This window comes from Centrocercus urophasianus, unplaced genomic scaffold (genome assembly GCF_019232065.1).
Source record: "Centrocercus urophasianus isolate 14NV4802_14NV808 unplaced genomic scaffold, USGS_Curo_1.0 seq_10, whole genome shotgun sequence".
NCBI lineage: Eukaryota > Metazoa > Chordata > Aves > Galliformes > Phasianidae > Centrocercus > Centrocercus urophasianus.
Window position 1 is genome coordinate 61,001,955 of NW_024884142.1, and position 19,894 is coordinate 61,021,848.

Consider the following 19,894-nt stretch of genomic DNA (forward strand, 5'->3'; position numbering starts at 1 on the left):
GAACGTTGAGTAAAGGAGAAGCAGTGGCAGCTGCTACTCAGATGGATCTGCTTAACTGATTATATTGGCTCTTCTTTCCTTTCTTTAGAGGCATACGAAACCCTCCTATGGGGTTTTATTCTAGAAATATACACTGGTTAGCTATGGGGCAGAAAAGGAGACTGTTTGTGCTCTCCCATCCAGAATATGACCTGACACGGTCCTGAAGAGAAGTCTGAAGTTGCAGTGCTATAATTTCATGCTCATATGCTGTCCCTTCCTTTCCTCTGTGGGCAGATCACTGTACTCTCAAAACCTTGACACAAAAACAGCCTTGAGTTCAGTCCTTTTTTAGGCTGAAGCTTTAACGTCTTAGTGGATGGGAGATGAGGCACAATCCAGTGTGAGGCATGAAGCAAAAGAAAGACAGCTGTTTGTAATCAAAGTGTTTTCTTGACTGGTCCTGGAACAAGAATTGTCTATCTTGTCTCCTTATTGACTACAGCAAGGACCAGATAACAAAGATTAGCACTCTAAAGCCTATTTTTCCTGCAAGTGCAAGGAGAGAAGACATAGAAATTGCTTACTCCCTTCTATTCTTCACTGGCAACACTCTGTCTTGGGCCATGTAGCAAACTACAGTCTGGCAGAGGAGCTCTGAGATCGCAAAGACACTGGATCATGGGGCATGCCAGAAGAAATCTGTTTTGTATAGACCAGGGATGAAACTAATAAAAGTAGACAAGAAAAAAGTTGCAGTCTTCCACCATCTAAAGAGGAAGAGAAACAAGAGCTCCTTCTCAGAGGTTTGTAGAGGGAGCACAAGGGGCCACAACTACATGTTGAAGCAAGGTAGAAACAGTTTGGATGTAAGGAAAAAACTCTTCAGAGGAAGAATGGCTCAGCATGGAAGAGCAGCCTATAAAATCTCCATTACTGGGAGGGCTTCCAGGATAAGGTTCTGAGGATCTGATCTAAATGACTTAGTTCAGTGTGGCAGAAGAACTGAGTGACTTTCAGATATCCCTTCTACACCAAATTCTTCTGTTAAGCAAGCAAATGAAAAGTCAGGGAATACCCCAGTATGCCTCCCCACATTGTCTGTGCATTCATGCTATGTACTGCAGGTGGCAGAGAAGCAATAGGAAAGTGTTACTGTAGTCACAGTGTCAGAAAGACGTAAGCAAGACAAGGGCTGTAGGAAGAGGCAATCTCTTTTATTAGACCAACTAAAAAGTTAGAAAGATTTGGACAGGATTTCAGGCATGCAAATGCTTCTTCAGTCCTAAAATAGAGCCAGCCCACTTCAGTGCTAAACACAGGTTGAAAACAGTTTCTCTGAATTTAGCTAGATATACTTACAGCTTTATATATAGACCATGTGAAAGCCAAAAAAAAAACAACAAAACAAACAAACAAAAAAAACAATAATAAAAAGAAAAGGTAATTGGCACTTGCAGAGTTGAAGAGATGTTAAGACATTAAATACGTTTTGCCTCTCAATACATTCTGGGGGAGGCAGAGAGATATATTTGCCAGCAGAACATGAGGCGGACTCCTTTCCTCTTCACTTATCCTCTGTCCCTTCTCCTCCCCATTCCCTCAGTTGTCTCCGTTCACTTCATTATATTAAAAAAATAATTTAAAAAAAAAATGATGTGACAAAGCAGGCCCAGTACAAGGCCACTGAGCAGCAGGGCTACAGCAAAGGTTAGGCACCCAGCACCGAGTGCCCCATGGTGGGCAGGAGGTGGGCACCCTCCTGCTCGCTGGTGTCCATTTCTAACAAGATGGTGGGGCTGGTGTGCTGATGCACTAAGACCTTACATCCATCCCTGTGGTAAGTATTCCTTTGTCCTCACACTGGTTGATCTCTGAAAAACCATCACCGCTTTGTCTGAGGGAGTGTCTTTAGATCACTGAGTACATTGTTTATCAAAAATACTTCAGCCTTTTAAGGAAAGAAGGCTCCTTGCTCTGCTTTGCTGAGCATTTAAGGTCTTTTAACCTTGTACTGAGATGAGGTTTTGGGTGCAATTTGAAGGATCAAGGAAGGCCTCATCCAGCAAAGCTGCATTCCCACATCCTCTCACAGATGCACAAATATCTAGCCAGAGATCAGGACATGGGATGAAGTCGAAACACAAACTTTCCAGAAACTCAATGATGTGAGATAAAGTGTGCCAGAAGGACCTGTCACGTGGGATAGAGGCTGCAGGTGAGTTTGTGAGACTACATCAGAGGTGCAAAACCATGTGGGAAATGGTCTGTGGGAAAAAGTGAAGTAAGAAATGTTAAAGAGCACAATATCTAGCAAAATCACAGTCAGTGTGAGCCTCCATGAGAATCAGACTAGAATCCAAACCTGCACAAAGTTGTTGATGAAGAAAATGATGAAGAAAATCCAGTGAGAGATCATCAGAAAAAAAGGTGGAAGACTCTCCCTGGCAATAAACAGCAGGCACATGGCCAGTCTTAAAAATCACGTGCAAGGCCCCATCTTCACACCATGGTGTCCTACCACACATCCATTAGCTTGAACATCACATCCTGTTCCCAGAGCAGGTAGAAAGGAAGAATTAAAACAAAAATAAAAAATACCAATGTCTGTATATTAATTCTACAAGCATACATAGTGCAATCCACTTCTCCAAAAGCTTGAGTTTTGTTTTGTTTTTTTTTTTAATCTCCAGTTGTGTGTCTGATCCCTGACAAATGAGATGACAAGCATTTTAATAAGCATCAAACATAGCATCTGGGTCTGCTTGACCCAGAGGGATGTCCTTAGGCTGGCAGCCATTCTATAGGCTGGCACACAGAACATGAGTTCCTCCTTTCAAAGGCTCTCTGGCTCATGCGCAGGAGGCACAAAGGAGTTGAATCAAGATATAGTTTAGAAAAATGTGAATCCTCCAATCTGCACCCAGTAGTGTTCATTTCCATCTATCATTTCTATGTACAGTGACCACAAATTTGGCAAAGTCAGTACAGCCTTGCTATTATTGAAACATGCAGGTGCCAAGCTGCACAGCCTCTCTTACCCCTGAGATACCACTCCTAAACCGTGTTAGTGCAAGTTGAAAAAAAGCTGCAGCATTCCTTCTATTACTGACAGTAATACAGCAGGACTCTCGTTTGCAATGTACAACAGAAAAAACTGCCAAGAAATTGGATCTATTGCTACAAGTTTAATGGCTATTATCTTTCCCCTCAAATGCCCTGAAATGCAAATATTTTATGGTTGTTGCATGCTTTGTCGCAATAATAGTCTTCATTTACTTTAATTTCACATTGTTATTGCATAAAAAGACAGAATCAATCAGAGGGCGGGGGGTCTGTCTGAGGACCATATGCATTTGTTCTGAAAGCCTTGGAAGGGACCCAAAAGCCCTGCTGTGCAGCAGATTGTTGAAGCAACCTTGTGCTTAGGTCAATGGAGCAGCTTGAAGTCTGCATAGGCAGTTGCATTTGCCACCCCAGGGGCACAGGAGGGATGTGCCAGTTTTCTCCAGCACAAAAATAGGATGGGTGCTGTGCTGAACCAGACATGCAGCCTGAGCCACGTGTATTGGCAAGAGAAGACTCAGCAAGTATCTGCACCGAAGGCAAGCTCAAAAGCTGGAAATGGGGGCAAACAGCACCCGTGATACTAGACCAGGTCTTCTGAGGTCACTGGCAATTACTACAGATGGCATCGCTACTTTTGGAATTCAAAATGGCTACTGCACTCTGGTGATTTAGGCATTCACAGTTGTCCTCATTCCTCATCTAAGACTCTCATCTAAGGAGTCAGCAGGACTTTTTGACCACAAACACAGTCACATTCCAGATTCCATTTCTGTATGTACTGGGACAGAGTTGAACACTGTAAGAACGAGACATGGGAGAGCAGATGGCTGACAAAGTCTTACCATAGGACTGGGATAGTTCAGATGTGTCTGCTGTGCAGTGCAGTCTTTATACAACAGCAAAACAGAGCTTCCAGAGTACAGTCTACTCATCAGAAACTTTTAACCAGATATGGGGACACCATCACAGCTACAGCAGCTATTCAGCAGTCAGGTTCATTGGTACTACCAGAAAGGCTGATACCGGTACCAGCAGACTCCAGGATTAGATTTAAGACAGTTTCAAAACTTAAGTTATTAAACAAAACTAGAAGTCACTAATAAATCAATATCTGTTTTTTTTTTTTTTTTTTTAAATGCACTACTTGTTTTTTTCCCCATCCCAGTTTCATAATAACACTTCTTCCCAGAAATACAACCCACAGGCAGTCCAAAGCACTGCTGCAGTTTCAAAACCCAGACTCATCTGTTACAAAGTATTTTTCCCTGCTGCAGATAGTGGTAAAATGTATCTACATTATTTTTAAACAACAACAAAAGAAAAGCAAATAAGGTAACCCAGACTTGCTCTGAAGTAGCGCAGGCAAGTTGCTTTCTTTACGTTGTGTATTAGGAATGCCAAAAATAAACACTAGTATGGCATTCATACAGCAAGTGGGGTTTCCATATATCTGACTCTTTTGCCACGTTTCTAAAGTCAAAGCACAAAGTGTAAAACACAGTCTGATATATTAGGCAGTTTTCTAGTAATGTCAGGTGCAACCTCCTCCCTGGCACCTTCATTCTTATCACATTAAGCTTTTGTTCTCATCCAAAATTCAGAGGGGTACAGTCTCAAAACTTAAAAAATGTTTTGTTATAAAAGCAGTGGCTGTTTGGAGAGAAGACTGTGGTCCATCCCATAACTTTTTTTTCTGTTGGTCAGCTTCTACAAAATATCACAACCAAAACATTGCATGAGAAAGGTTATAACAGTAAACTGGAGAAAATTTCAAATAAGGATAGTAATAGCAGAGTAACCTCACCTGATATTTAAAACTCAGGAATAATAGGGAACCATTAGGAACTCCTGTTTCATTACCCCCAGGGGCTCAAAAGAATAACTATATAGTATCACTGTCCAGGCTCAGGCCCTTAAGGTAGGCTTTCACATCAGTGAAATGTGGATTTCATCACATAATGTCACTAGGAGCAGATAAGTAAGACCAGACTCCAGTCCAAAATTCTTTTCTGCACAGATTGTAATTGGTTGGGTGCCTACTGCTTGTTATTCCAGTTACTGACAGAGATTGCCTTAACAGTGGTACTTACCACCTTCTAATCAAGCTGAGAGGACTCTTTCTACTTACACTGAGCACCCTCTGGTCCAATTAATGCAGTGAAAAAAGTGCAGAATGGTTTCTGGGATAGATTGCTCTGAACAACCAGTGCCATAAAAGTGAGCTGCCGTAACTGTGTGAGACTACAAGCTAAAAAAACAATGGTACATTTCCTGGTTTCCCTATGTTTAATAAGTTGGGGACCTCATTTAAAATGTGAAGTTGTTGCTAAATCACAGTGACACCATTAGTGAAAAATCATTGACACACAGCTTTTCACAACAGAAATCACGTTCCACTCCATCCTTCCTATGGCGTGATTTGTATCAACTTAACAATATTGACTTAAATGAAAAAAATTACACAGATTTCCTCTCGGTACAGGTTCCAAGTGGAAGAACTACTTTTTGTTTACCAAGGAAATTCCCATAGCATTAATGTTCCCAGGGAGGAGGAATTCCCCACCTAGTGTCAAAATCATTTTGTCAGGTCAAGATTAAATATCAAATAGAAATGGAAACTCAAACAAAATTCTGTGAACTCTGCTCGAGTTTACTGCCACCATAAGACACAGAAAAAAAAGGAGCAAGACACACAAATGGACAAACGGCAGCATTTGTGAGAAGGGCAGTACAGGATTAACAAACTACAGCAATTTGGTTAAAGAAATTGCAAATGCAAAAAGCCTCCTGGTCTGAACAGGGACACCTTACAGCTAGGTCAGGTTGCTCAAAGCCCCATTTAGCTCGACCTTAAACGTCTCCAGGGACAGAGTATCCACCTTCAGTTTCAAAAGAAAAGCAGCAGGACACCCAGCCAGACACATTTTGTCTCTGAATAGAGACACTTTCCAAAGCGCACAAAAAGCTCTTCACGTGGTAAGCCTTACACAACGCTGCTATGAGGGTGGTGATTCCGCACAAAGTCCGTATGCAATTCAGGGTAACACAGTGCAGAGACACTGAGGAGCTGAGACTTCAAATTTGCCTCCTGATTTTAGGCAAGTCTGTCAGTGAGCAACACTTTCTCTACAGGTAGAGTTTATCTGTCAGTTTAATTCTGCCCTCACCTTACCCTGACATGCCTCAGCATTGACTTCATTCCAGAGCTTTCAAGGTGTGCAATACTGCAGACAAACTTATGGTCAGAGCTGAGAGCAACTGAGGTTTAAGATCTCCTCTTTGTAATTCCAACCCATTAATTATTTGATACATAGTCTGCAGTTTACATAAACCTCTAAAACATAGCAAAACAGCTTTACACTTTTATTTTTGATCACTGGGAATTAAGACCAAGAGGTAAAGAAGGTAGAAAAAGCTATAGAGATGGTGGTCTGTTTTACTCACGAAATCCTCTAAGGTCAAAGAAAAAGAAAAAAAAAAAAATTGCTCCAACACAAAAGTAAATTTATAGGACAAAAGAGCAGGAGGGAAAAGAAAGCAACAGATGAGAAACTTGTCAACCTTATCAGCAGATTCTACCTACTCATTTCAAAGAGTTGACTTAGAAGCTTTCAAATAGAAAATGTGCAAATCTCTCACAGGATGCTAATTTTACATGTGAAATGCTCTTTAAAATCTGCAGTAAAGAACATCTTGCTTTTCTGGGGCTGGTGATCCAAGGATTCACGGTGTGGGATAGAAAAAGGTTTCATCTGATGCCTCACTGACTAGAATTGCAACTACCTCTGAACACTGAGGCAGTTTCCTCTGATCCCTTTGTAGCAATAAAGATAGCGATGCAGGGAAAAAAAAATATCATGGAAGACAGCTTCCACAAAGGAATCATTCTGATTTCTGTGTGCTAGTTTGTAGGCATTCCAACAAAAACCAACATGAAAAAAGATATTTATTCCTTAGAAACTTTAGTTCTACCATGTCTGTGATTCTAAAGTACCTATTTTTTTTCACTTCTGTATGCATTTATTGTGAACTTACATTGCTTCTCTAACCAGAATAAAGGCAGGTAAAGAAAAAAGAAAAACAAAACAAAACAAAACATCAACAACCAAAAAAAAAACAGCTCTACAAACATATTCTCACCTGTACTCTCAGGATTTGTGTTGCTGTAAAAAATATGAAGCTCAACTGAATGTTAACAGACTACACAGTGAAGAAATTAAAAAAAAAAATAGAAATCTTTACCTGGTACAATTCATTCTTCACAAAGATACTGCCCGATGTGATCATTTCTCCCCTTGTAAGAATCTAAATGAGCCTAACATACATGTTGGTTATCCTCCGACACATTCTTTCCTAACACCCTTGACCCAGGGACAAAGATCTTCATCTCTGTAAACGATTCTTGTCATACGGGTAGCATTTCATACAGAACTATGAACTGAAACACTTGGAAAAAAACCTTTCTCTCTAATCTGAAGATTGTCTAATTTGTAATTTTCAAGAAGACCATTTCTTCTTCTTGAGGAAAAGGAAATTGCCTCCAGTACTTGCTTTCAGCAAAATAAGTGCAATGAAGTAATCTCCAGCACATGCTGATCAGGTGAAACCCATTGAAGCCACTGGCCAATACAATTGACTCAAATGAGCATAAATACCTTACAGAGTGCTTGAATACTTACAGTGGAGACTGATTCACAGCTCACTGGAACAACTAGTCCCTCCTCAGGTATCCCTGAGCTTCAGCTGGGGTACTTTTCCATTTAAATTTTTGCAATATTACAAGGTAAAATATTCAGGGATTGTTTTTGTAACTCTCTGATGATGCTTTCAAAAGACCTAAAACATTAGAGGAAGCATACAGATTGTGCAGTGGCCATCACTGGCAAAGCACCCATGCTCTGCTATGAGCCATCTGTGTGACAAGTGGAAAAATATGAAAAAGCATCTGATTGACTGCCATCAGTTTGAGAAGCTTGACCAGAAAGGAATTGACTTCAGCCAACAGTTTCTTGCCAACATCACAGAAATAGGTGGAAAGGCCCCAACTAGTAGCTTTCATAGAAAACACTCCTACTGTAGTGCCTGTCCTCCTCCAAAAGTATTTATGAAGTTTAAATTCAAATGAATAATCCCTAACAAATGCATTAAATCATTGTAGTTTCTTCTTCATCACAAGAGTTAGCCTTCCCATCACATGCAGCAGAGCTCTGTGGAAGTGTAAGTCACAATAATGCAAACCAAGGAATATTTTGTTAGACTCGTTGACACTAACAGGCAGTAGTTAAACAGTCTCTCTGGAATCATCTTACTGGCCGAGCTGTGCTCTCAGTGTTCCAAGTTCCTTCAGTGAGAAGGAAGACCAGGAACATTTAGAGTCTGTTCTGAGATAAAGAGTGTGAGCTCAGGCTGGAGCCTCTATCCCAAGCACAGTGTCCGTCACCGAGAATGAAATTGTCACGTACACTCTTTAAGACATAAGGCTACTTCAAGAGCTATAAATGTTGAATGCTCTGCTTACTGAGCATGAACTTTGCAAGAGATTTTTGAAGGAAATGAATGTACCAGGTAGATAAACACTTAAGATTCTTTCCCTTATTTCTGCACACCTATTTTAAAAGTATTTGCCACAGCATTTTTCATAACATTGTGCTATGATTCCTTGAACTTAGCTTATATTTTCAAGGTATTGCCTATTGTCAAAGCCCTATATCCTGTAAACTTGGGGAAAAGACTATTTTTTGTTAATTCAGCATCTCAGTTTCTGCATAATTCCCAAAAGGCAGTCAATGATTCTTTATTAGCTACGTGCTCATTTGGCAGTAGCAAGGCAAGGATCTGTGTGAAAGTATATCAACAGCAAGGTAAACTCTCTTGCAGTAGGAGGGCATACAGGAAAGTGAATCTCTTTATGGCAGTGTAAACTCACAATAGGTGATAACATATAAAAACAATGGATTTATATTGGAAAAACATACCATAAGCAGTAAACTGCAATTACAGGAAAAAAGCAGACACCGCCTCGTTAAAGGACTCCATTATGTTTTGACTGCATTTCTCCTGTGGTTTCCTCCAAATCAAACGTGTGCATACACACACACACACATACAGACACACACTTCCCATACCTCACTTCCATTCCCAATAATAGCCAAAATAAACATGAAAAATAATATTAAAAAAAAACTCTGTATTCAGTAATATTCACACCAAAGAATATGTATAGATATATCCATTAAAATTATGAACATTTCTAAATATATTTTATGTATCATACATATATTTATATGTATAATTACATATCCACAGAAGTAGTCTTGCTGTGCTAAAGTCAGCAGTAAAAGCAAAAACAGGTTTCACAATAGGACACCCATATATGCATATGTACTGGCTGTTTGGTTTGTGATTTATTTACAACTTAACTATATCATAATAAATGCTTACTGTTCTATTGTACAAACGTAATAGCAAAGGTTTAGGTTTGTTTTTAAATACAAAGACTGCAAATGAATACATGAAAAAAATTACACACCATGTACAGTATTTATAATTTATAAATGCAAAGTTAAGACCTCTTTAAATTATTGCACTTGCATATTTTTTGTTTTTCTTTTTTACAAAGATAGTTTATATGTATCATATATATATATATGTGTGTGTGTGTAAATATATATATATATAAAACAAATCTTTCAGCTCACTGAATGTATTAAAGTTGAATGTTACCTTGAAGTTCTTCCTTCTCCACATAACAGCCCAACCTGAATTTTGAATATATATGAATCTACTCTACAAATCAGTTTGACCTATCCTAGAAAGCAGTCCATAGTTTTAGGTATTTTGACAGAGTATACACCCGTATTACAATCGAGCACAGTTTTTGGTCAGAGAGCAAAATAAGAGTTGTGATGTGCCTTTGCTGGATTGGGATATATAACCTAAAGTTTGAATGTGAACTTCCTTATAGTAGTGTGCAGAAAGTCTCTTCTGTGTTTAGAATGAAGAAACAATTTGTACCACTTCACAGAACTGCTCCTGTGTCACAGTGTTAGAGGCAAATGCATTATTTTAAGAGGGTCATAATTGTTCTGAACATCTGACAATCCCTATTTGAACGTGAATGGTGCTGTCTGCAGTCCCTACAATTTTAACACTACATGGCCTAAATGCAGTCACAGCAAATGCATCACACTGTTCCAAGTTTAAACACATGAAACAAGACTGTGCCACGTAAAAAGATGAATTCCACACTGCATGTTCCCTCCAATGTGAATACACTCTAGCACATAGTCCCACTAAAAACACTACTGTATTTTTCTCTAATGGAATAACTAAATTACATACTACATTACAAAATTTGTGGACTAAATATAACAGTGGTGTTTCTGTCACTGATCTAATAATATATGCAACATCTCGGATGAATATCATGCTAAGTCAACTACTTTTCTCACTTAGTGCATATCTTTTAGGCATCATTTCACTACAGATTAGAAATTCTCAGATTTGGCCTTTCTCAATTAGTCCTTTTACTTGTCCTGGACTACTAGAAGCAAAAAAACAATCCAAACCACTAATAAAAATAATGCTGTTCTGGAAGTACAAAATCTAGCACTTCTAGGGAAAAAAAAATAAAAATAAAAAGCTCTGTCAGTTTTTTAAATTCATTTTATATATCATTAGGTTTTAGCAGGATAAAAACAGCTCTTGGATGTTTAGTTTAATGAGCCAGATTGCTGAAGTCCGAACAATTAAACGTCAGCGTATTAAACCTCAAACAAAACTCAAACGTACTTGAGCTGTAAATTTAAATCCAACTTCAAAATTGTGATTTTTGTTGATTTTGACTTTGGGAGTACAGATTTAAGTCCTTTTTCTACAAAAAAAAATGGGCATGCCTGAATCTGTGCTCTTTACATGCTAATGCTGAATTTGCTTAGAAAATATAGGCCACTATGGTTAATTTTGTTAGTTTAGCTGCTAACAAAAAGAAATTTTTTGTCACAGTTACCAGGAAAGCAAACCACAACCACTGGAGCCAAAGTCTTTAATTCTAACAGACATTATACTCTAACAAACACACATTTTCAGTGGTCTGGAGAGTTCTGTATTAGAAAAATCATGTGATTGACTTGAGACAATAAGTACAACTTATTGCCAATTTGATAAATTTGTTAGGGAAGTATCTTCTGATCAGTACTTACAAACTTCAACATGTAGAACTGAATGATACAGTGAAATATTTGGAATAGTAGGTGGCAGAACTAGCAAAATTGTCTTTGCTGCTGACAAGGACTGAAAGATGGAATAAGAACTCCTTAACACAGACACAGTGTGATCAGAACTATTTTTTTGCAAAAGTTGTAAGTTCAGCATTCAAAGAAGAGGCAGAATAACAGCAAATAACTCACCAAGAAAAAATGTTCAGTTCAGTTGCTGGGGTGTCTGAATTTTGAAAAATATTTTTGTGGTCACTACATTTTTGGACGACTTCAATGTGAATTAGGAACCATTCACTACATCTCAAGTACTTAGCAGATGAAAGACTGCATCTGCAAGATTTCATTAAAGCAGAACTGCTAAGGAGTAAAGAAGAGGACACAGTATGAGATACTGTCCTACGTCGTTGTTTCCTGCCTTTTTTATTACTCAAATTAATTTACTGTGGTTAACAGTGAATTTCTGCTCTTAGAATTGGTTACACAACTGAAAAGAACTATGGGGCTGCTACTAGGTAACCTGTATTAAACAAATGATATACTTTAATATTGAATTTCCAACCTCTGGAATATCTATGTACTGCAAAGGCTTAGGTGCATTTATACATTATGTGATTATGCATCTTATGCATCACATACTGTACACACGTACATACACTGGTATGTGCTCGACCATAACAGAAGGCAAAACTCAAGAGTTCAAGTCACCAAAATGAAACCCAGAAGATGGCATGCTAATTAGAACAATACAGCTCAAGAGACATGAGAACTTACGTTCTGTCTTTGTCACTACTATTAACAGTTACACAAATGGATGTGTTATCACAGAATCACCACAAGAGTGTTTTATCTGTGAAAAAGCACATAATGCAGTATGGGCTGTACGTGAAACGTGTACAAAGATCGTGTTGCGACCTACCGTGTGGATCAATACGAAGATTTTTTTCATTATTTTCAAGAGAAAGATGAAGGCAAAATAAGTGTTTCTTGAAACGTACTCTGTACAATTGCACTAAGTTCAAAAGAGTGGCATTAAATGTAAGGTCCTAAAGTCTGTGCATAAAATATTAAGGCTGAAGCCTAACTGAAGCACAGAACTGTAAACACAGTATTTTAGAGTAGTTTTCTTCTGTCAGCTATTCTTTTGCTGAGAAAGGCAGTTCCAAGTCTTGACATTTTGCTGAACTAAGGGAAAAAAAGCAAATGAAAAAGGGAAAAGCTTCCCAATTTCACTCATCTTAGGATGGGGGAAAGAGCAGTAGAAGACATGCAGTGTTACTGTGCAACACAAAAGCTAGTCTATGCAAAAACTTTTTTTGATTTATTGTGATGGTACCACAGTTCCTCTTCTGAGGCTTGACTTTTCTGACAGGGATTTTGTTTCCAGCAGATAGCATACTTCAGGTATGTTTCTAATACCTTTTAGAATATAACTCAGCAGGTAGAAATAAATATGTTGACTTTAGTTACCGGTAAGCTAGGCAAGGAAAAATCTTCGCTGTCACATTTACATTTTAATCTGAGGCTTCTGCCCCTATGGATACGAAAACTCCAACCAGAACTATGCCTATATTGCTTTCTTCATTGGAAATAAACATCCAGCAATTCCAGTGTTTAAAGGGAGGAGTTGTCTAGTTCTTTATGTTTGCCTTGTGGGTGACAGACAATTTGCATCATGAACTTCATGAAGTACTGTAAACCTTGAATCTGAATGTTGTTTTCCTTTTGTTTGCAGCAAGAGAATTCACCATAACCTTAGCATGAATTATAGTCTCCAAGGATTCTGCTGGAGTTCAAACTGATTACAAGTAGATCACACATAAACATTCACAATAGCAATGTGTATATTGTTCTATTTATAGCCAAGAACTCCCAAGTGACACTGGTGTTAAAGCCAGCCACAGTACAATATAATAAAAGTACCATTGAAACCCTTACTAGAAAGACACAATTTAGAAGTACCCCCTAAGATTTTTCCCCCCATCAGTTTTAAATTAAGGCCTCAGCAATGCAGCCCATGAGTTAAGGCCAGTCTTTTATTTTCACAAGTTGCTAGTTCTCTTTTAATAGCTGATTGCAAAACATCTGGGTGTCATTTTCCCTCTGTTCATGTTGTGTCACTGGTGTACATCAGGAGATTGGCTGCCAGAGTCATTTAGCTGAGGCAACACCATGGGTGTTACCTTCATAGGCAGATTTGCTTCCTAGTTAGCATTTTGTAGCTTTTCTTTTTCCTTTGTCAAATAAAAACAAAACAAAACAAACAAAAAATAAACAAAAACAAACAAACAAAACAAAACAACAAAGCGAAACAAAAACAAAACAACTCTCAAATGGATTCTTTCAGGGTTAAAGCAATCTGTTGCTGCCGTTCAGTCATCAGTCTTCACGGGAAGTGAATCTGAGGTTCCAGGAGCAATGGACTGGGAAGTAATCCATATAGAGGCTTCTTCACCTCTCGTTACTTTCTCCCACTGGTTGAGATTGTCCCTGGAGATAAAAAAAAAAAAAAAAAAAAAAAAAAAAAAAGTCAAGAGAGGCAAACACTTTAAGTTGAATGAGATTTCTTACTAATAATATTCTCTGCTATACTATACTTTGTGATGTAGCTTCATGAATAAAAGTGCTAGTATGTCACTACGCTTTTATCATTATATTCTTTCATCCTTTGTCTTAAGTTATCTCATTTTATAATCCTGTGTGGATAGCATACTTGTTGACCTATATAAGCCTACAGTTCTGAGCTAGAGGTTAGCACCTGTTTCTATTACAGTTCCATAGCTCTCCTGGCTGCAAAGGAAACCCAGCTGGAGCCATGTGTACACAGACTCTGAAGCAGCAGTCTGTAGGCACTACAGAGACTGGAACTCCTGCCAGGAAACTTCCTTCACTGGAAACCACAGAAGCGCATTAAGTCTTCTGAAACATCTGCACAGGGCTTGCCTGACAGTGTGTAAGATGTTGTATACCAACATCATAGAATGCAGTTACTGCAGTGGTGATATACCTGTCAATCTGTTACACCATAAGAATACCTCTTCCTTGAGACAGATTTTGTTTTCATGGTCTTACAGCCTGACAAAACCCCAAGTCCAGATTTTAGTTTGCAAGCAATAAAGTACTGAGAAATTTTGCTGGTAGAATTCTAATGATACAAAGGGATTATAGACACATAATCTTTCTTGGTGCACACTAGTATCACTCCTGTGACTTGAAAGGCTATGTTAATGATAAACAACATTAACCATACTTTGCAACCTATGGACCAAATCTAGCATTCAGTTTTTACACGCAGAGAAAAGGAGAGCAATCTCAGCTGTTCCACGTTTATAACATTAGGAATCTAGTTACTAAAACAATGGTACTCAGATGTTTTCAGTAAACAAACAGGATGGTAAACCTATGAAGGTCCTATATGCTGTAAGCCATATTATTGCATTACATTTGAATTCATATGGTAGAGCTCTCATTATCTTTATGACACAGCTTTGCTGAAACAGTTGATAAAAAACAGCAAATTATGAACTGGGAACACAGCAAACAAACAAGAGAAAACGTTGCATTTTCTGGCAATGGGGAAAGGAAGGATCTAAGGAAGTCTGCCAAAGAAAGCTGGTGCCCTCTAGGGGAACACCTATTTCATTTTCTGCAAGCACATTTCAACCTGTTCTTCCTTTGCTCCAGGTCAACTGGAAGACATGGAACCAGTACAAATATAACACTGAAGCTCAGCTAATACAAAAATATAAATACTAAAGATTAGAAAAATTCAACTGTCACTATTTCTAGTTCCCTTTCCCAAACTGGGAAGTAATGAGAAGAACTGCAGCTAAAGTATGTGTAAATTGTATCTATTTCAGCAACAAATCAGAAACCTGTAGGCACATGGAAAACTATTTAAAAATATTTGGTTCAGTTTAAAAGAAAAATCACTTTCCCTAAATATATGTAGATTGCTTCAAAAAATAATGCCTCCGTTTTATTCCCATGGGAATTACAAAAGCCATATGGAGCACAATCACATTATTCGACAGAGAAAATTCTCAGCTACAAAACACTATTTTTCAACCTAGTCACTACTATCAGCAATGAATTTACACCAGCAATGAACAACAGCCTGCATGCTACGGTTGTAAAAATCTGCACAGTCAACAGACCCTGACTTGCCTTTCATGTCACTGTTGCCACTGGTGAGACACTACCCATCACCTTACTGCACTCACATTTACTGTTTGGTCTCCATAAACATTCAGCAAGTGTCGATTAATGTCAGTGGGTGCCACTTTTTCCACATGGAGGAATTGATTTACACACCTTTGCTTCATAAGCACTTCCATGTCAGATGCCATTTTGTCAGATTTTCCCTCTGCTACCATCAGTTGCATGGCAACAACACGTAATGGAATGTTGGTGGGAAGTTTCAACCTCTAAGGCCACACAAAAACTGCCTCTGACAACCGTGCACCAACATAATAGCACAGGAAGCATTACTTTCAGAGCAACTCCCATACCATTGTGGATTTGTCAGTTTAGTAAGCCTAGTGAGCATGCAGGATAAAAAACACCCATGTGAGTTATTTTGGGCAGTACAACTCAGATGGTAGCTTTGATACACAGTGAATATATATATACTAAGAAATATTTTCAACAAGGAAATAAATACATTATACATATAATAGAGTATTTTAAAAAGTGGAAGAAATCATCAGACAAGATAAAGATTCTTAGATACTGCTTTACCTTAGACAAATCAGTGACTGATTATTTTTTTTTTTAATTTTTTTTATTATTATTATTTTAAGATGCATGTAGTACAATCCGTTTGCCTTCATGCTCCCACTGAAGTTCTGGCTCCTATATGCCTAGAATAAATGCTCAGAGGCTCTCAAAATAAAGATCTTGATGCTGATATGCTGCCTTGGCTGTTTTTGTTGCTATCATTTGCAGTGGTGTCTGTGTTCCAACTGACTCAAGGACAGGGCAGCTTAAACACTGTGTTTCAAGAAAAAGCTCTGCTAGTGAAGAAGTGATATCAAAATTGGCCCAGTCAGCAGCTGAGGCAATATCAAAGAGGAGTAAGGCTGCTTTCTTCTCATCATTTACCCCTCAAAAATGTGCAGTGCAAAATCAGCTATTTGAAAAACTGGACTAACCCTGCAATAACATATGTTTCAGTAATGAAGAAGTGTAACTTCACTCTGTATTCTTGAATTTCTAGTCTACAGCTCCAAATCTGAATTCTCAACACTTCTACCTAAACGTTCTCAAACAGATCACTTCAGGTGGATGTGTAGAAGAGCAATTCACTTCTAAAACTATCAGACTCTCATCATAGGATCTTATGGCAGGGAATAGATTTTCAGGAAGCTCTTCTGAAAATCTGATGAAGTCTTATAAAAGTCTTAAGAAAACCAAACTTCATCCCTGCATCCATCAGTTCTGCAATTCAATTTTATGCCTTTCCAGTTGTGTATTGAAAGATGGACGGCCAAGTTCTACAACCCACTTTTGAAACTGTCTCATTTGGATGCATTGCTGGAAATCGAAAGTTACAAGTCTTCCAAGAACCCTGCTCTCAAAAATGATGCTATGCAGTCTCAAACACTCACCTTAGCTTCTTGGCCTCATTTCTCATAAGACAAATAACAATGCTTACTTATGAGTAAATACACTGACAGGTTTATGCAAATGTTTCTACAGTAAATATAAACCCATTTTTAAGACCTCTTATTTGACTGTGCTAGTAACAAAACTTTCCTAATATCCATAAATTTCCTAATATGAGTTTTTTTCATTAATATGAAGAATTATAATTTTAAAACCCCAGCTGTGGGCTAGGACATCTTCCACTAGAAGTTAGAACATTAAACGCACATACAGGGGTTCTTGTAAGAACACAGGGAAACATGACTTCTCCTGGCACGCGACTAAAAATTGCTGGCATTCTAACAACTGTTTTTTCTTAGAGAATACAGATTAACCTGAAATGCAAATATTTTTATGCAGCATACTGTTCAACAGAAGTTTTGTCAGTGAAGATTGTCATGGTCTCAGATAGAACTACTGGACTACCTACAAAGAGATCTATCATCATTCCACAGTAGAAGAAGCCAATTGTCTTCTCCCTTCAGAAGACCCCAAACTACGTTCTTGCTGATTGGAAGGACAAGTCTACATCTGCCTTCCTGACATCCCCTTATGCTCCAAGTTACTGACTATTCTAAGTTGAGGCACTCTTTTTCTGTTTCCTAACAGCAATATTCAGATACAAAATCAAATGACATGGAAAAACTATTTTTTTTAATGAAATAGAATTCTTGTCCTCTGCCAATCTTATTGGTATCATGTTGAAGTAAAAATGACACAGAGTGAAATTGCTCTGAACCACATGAGACAGAGATGCATAATCATTGAACCTGTTCTTTTCTGAATGCTCAAGCACATTTTAATCAGTTGTGTCTGTAGATCTGCGTTGGACAGTCCCAGTCAGCAGTTACTGCCTCTGGGTTTCTACATAAATTAAATGAAATTCTACATAAATTAATATGAGAAATAAATCCCCATTTATCTGCATGCAAATTCCCTAATTAAAAGTGTGTATTTCTAGAAAAACTAGCAGAGCATGTTTGCTTTTTCTTTAACCAAGCTACCTGCTATGCAAAACCTTACACATTTACTCACCTGCATGCTCGGAGTAGTGGCCCAGTTGGAGGAAAGATTTGTGCAAGTGTGGTGTAACATGGGATGGCTACAGCATTGTAGAATCCAATCTATGAAAAACAGCAATGAACAAAAATTAAATGTTGCCAAATTAAAACTCTGAATGTTAACAGCTGACTAGAGCAAAGACATTGACTGCTTATTTAATTACTGCTTATGTTAGGAATTAACACACATCTCACCTTATTATCCAAAGACTTTAAAATGAAACATTAATAGTGAAGAGTCTAATAATTGTAAGTTGCTTGCTTGCCTCTCTATAATGGTTAATATGTCTGTTTCAGATAGGATTTTCTACAAGATCTTTTACTCTCAATTGATTTAACTGATTTTTCTCAGGATCTGTCTGGCATTTTGGTGGCATTAGTGACAGAAATACATTCATGTGATTAAAAAACAAAAAAAAAAAAACAAAAAAAAAAACCAACACATTTAAAAAGCAGGAAAGTTGCTCAGGATTTCCAAAATATGATTGAGATCTGGATTTTTCTGATGTCTTCTAGAGTATGTATTTCACAGCTTAATTTACCTGAAATGCTACAGGCTTTGCACCCTTGTAAAGTTCCTGTTTTCTTTTCATGTATGCAGTTGAGTGACATATTTTTACCAGTATCATACAAACGTACTCAGAGAATGAGCACATTGTCAATGATATATATGATTAATGTAGGCTTACCATCCTATGACTGCTACCATGCTACAGTTGATTTATCATGCAATGTGGGTATTTTTAGAAATACTACTCTTATAATCAAAGATGACAGTTAAAATTCAAATTCACTATAACATCATTCATTTATTCTAGATTCTCACGATAGTCACTATAGTGCACCATGTTTCCTTTCTTAGAATTTTAAATGCTTTGCAGTGATATGACATGCTGTACTGCAACCAAAACATTTGATTAAAAAAATATATTTTAATAGTTTAAACGTTGGTTCTTTTTCAGAAATCAAAGCAACTCTTGTCCTTGTTGTCTTTACCTCCATCAATACAAAGATTCCACCCACACTATTACATAAACAGTCCATTTTGTACTTAAAAAAGAGACATTTTTCTGACCTAAGAACCTCTGTCAGATTTAAAGTAATTACAGTGTAACTGATAGAAAGGAACTGCATTAGGCCAGAAGGCAAGGCTTTTCTGTTCATCATCATGTCTGTTCATCTTAAAAGAAATAGTTTTCTGTTTTGCATACTGCATTGCTTTCATCCTATGAGTTTCGGGTTGTTTTTTTTTCATCTGAGTTTTTTTGGTTCTTGGGTTGCTAAGGGAGCTAGTTTCATTTTACTGGAAAACAGCAGATTGCTCCATATCTGGCAAAAAAATCATGAGTGGGATGATAGGTACAGTCACACTGTAGACTTCTCAATGAGAAGTGTGCTGCCACTGCAAAATGTGAAAGACATCAACCAAACTAAATAAATTTACAGTATGCTCCAACCAATCTTCTTTTTGTAGCTCTAGTATTTGGAATGAGGCATCTTTTTTTGAAGCCCTGAGTTGCTATTGTCTCTTTCACTGTGCATACTAAATATATTTATAGCTTTGACAGCTGGATGTTTAACATTCACACTGAAGCATTTTAAATATGAAATCACTCCTAATATTTTAATTCTTCCATAAAAGTAAACTTCTTATTTTCAATCTTAATGAATAAATTTCTGAGCTAAGTTTTGAATGGTTGGAGTTTTTTAGGTCACTGCATAGTTTTGACATTTCTATTCTCCTCAAAGACTTCAAAACTGTCAGGTTGTGAAGATGAGAGACATTCATGGATCCAGTAGAAGCCAAGAAAATACCCTTCGAGTGTGATATCTTGGTATGACCACAAATACTGCTTAATTCTCAAGCCAGGAGCAGAAAAAGAGGGTGATGGGATCCTTACTGAGTCAGGAATAAATCCTCAC

At 37.8% G+C, this 19,894-nt stretch overlaps 1 protein-coding gene and 1 long non-coding RNA gene across 5 annotated transcripts in view; both read right to left on the minus strand.

The window, feature by feature from the left end:
• LOC122160925 overlaps positions 1-7,561 on the minus strand; it is a 72,976-nt gene extending 65,415 nt beyond the window's left edge. For all 4 annotated transcript variants that reach the window (XR_006168999.1, XR_006168995.1, XR_006168998.1 and 1 more), the window contains exon 1: positions 7,291-7,561. This is a non-coding gene — a long non-coding RNA (uncharacterized LOC122160925). The remainder of the gene's footprint in view (positions 1-7,290) is intronic.
• A 1,750-nt stretch (positions 7,562-9,311) lies between these two features.
• The window catches only part of PDE10A (phosphodiesterase 10A), a 159,945-nt gene continuing 149,362 nt past the window's right edge, over positions 9,312-19,894 (minus strand). Inside the window, exons 22-23 of the mRNA XM_042816608.1 lie at positions 17,946-18,034; positions 9,312-13,754 (exon numbers count right to left, since the gene is read on the minus strand). Of these exons, the coding sequence (XP_042672542.1) occupies positions 13,637-13,754; positions 17,946-18,034 (207 nt within the window). The 3' untranslated portion in view covers positions 9,312-13,636. The remainder of the gene's footprint in view (positions 13,755-17,945; positions 18,035-19,894) is intronic.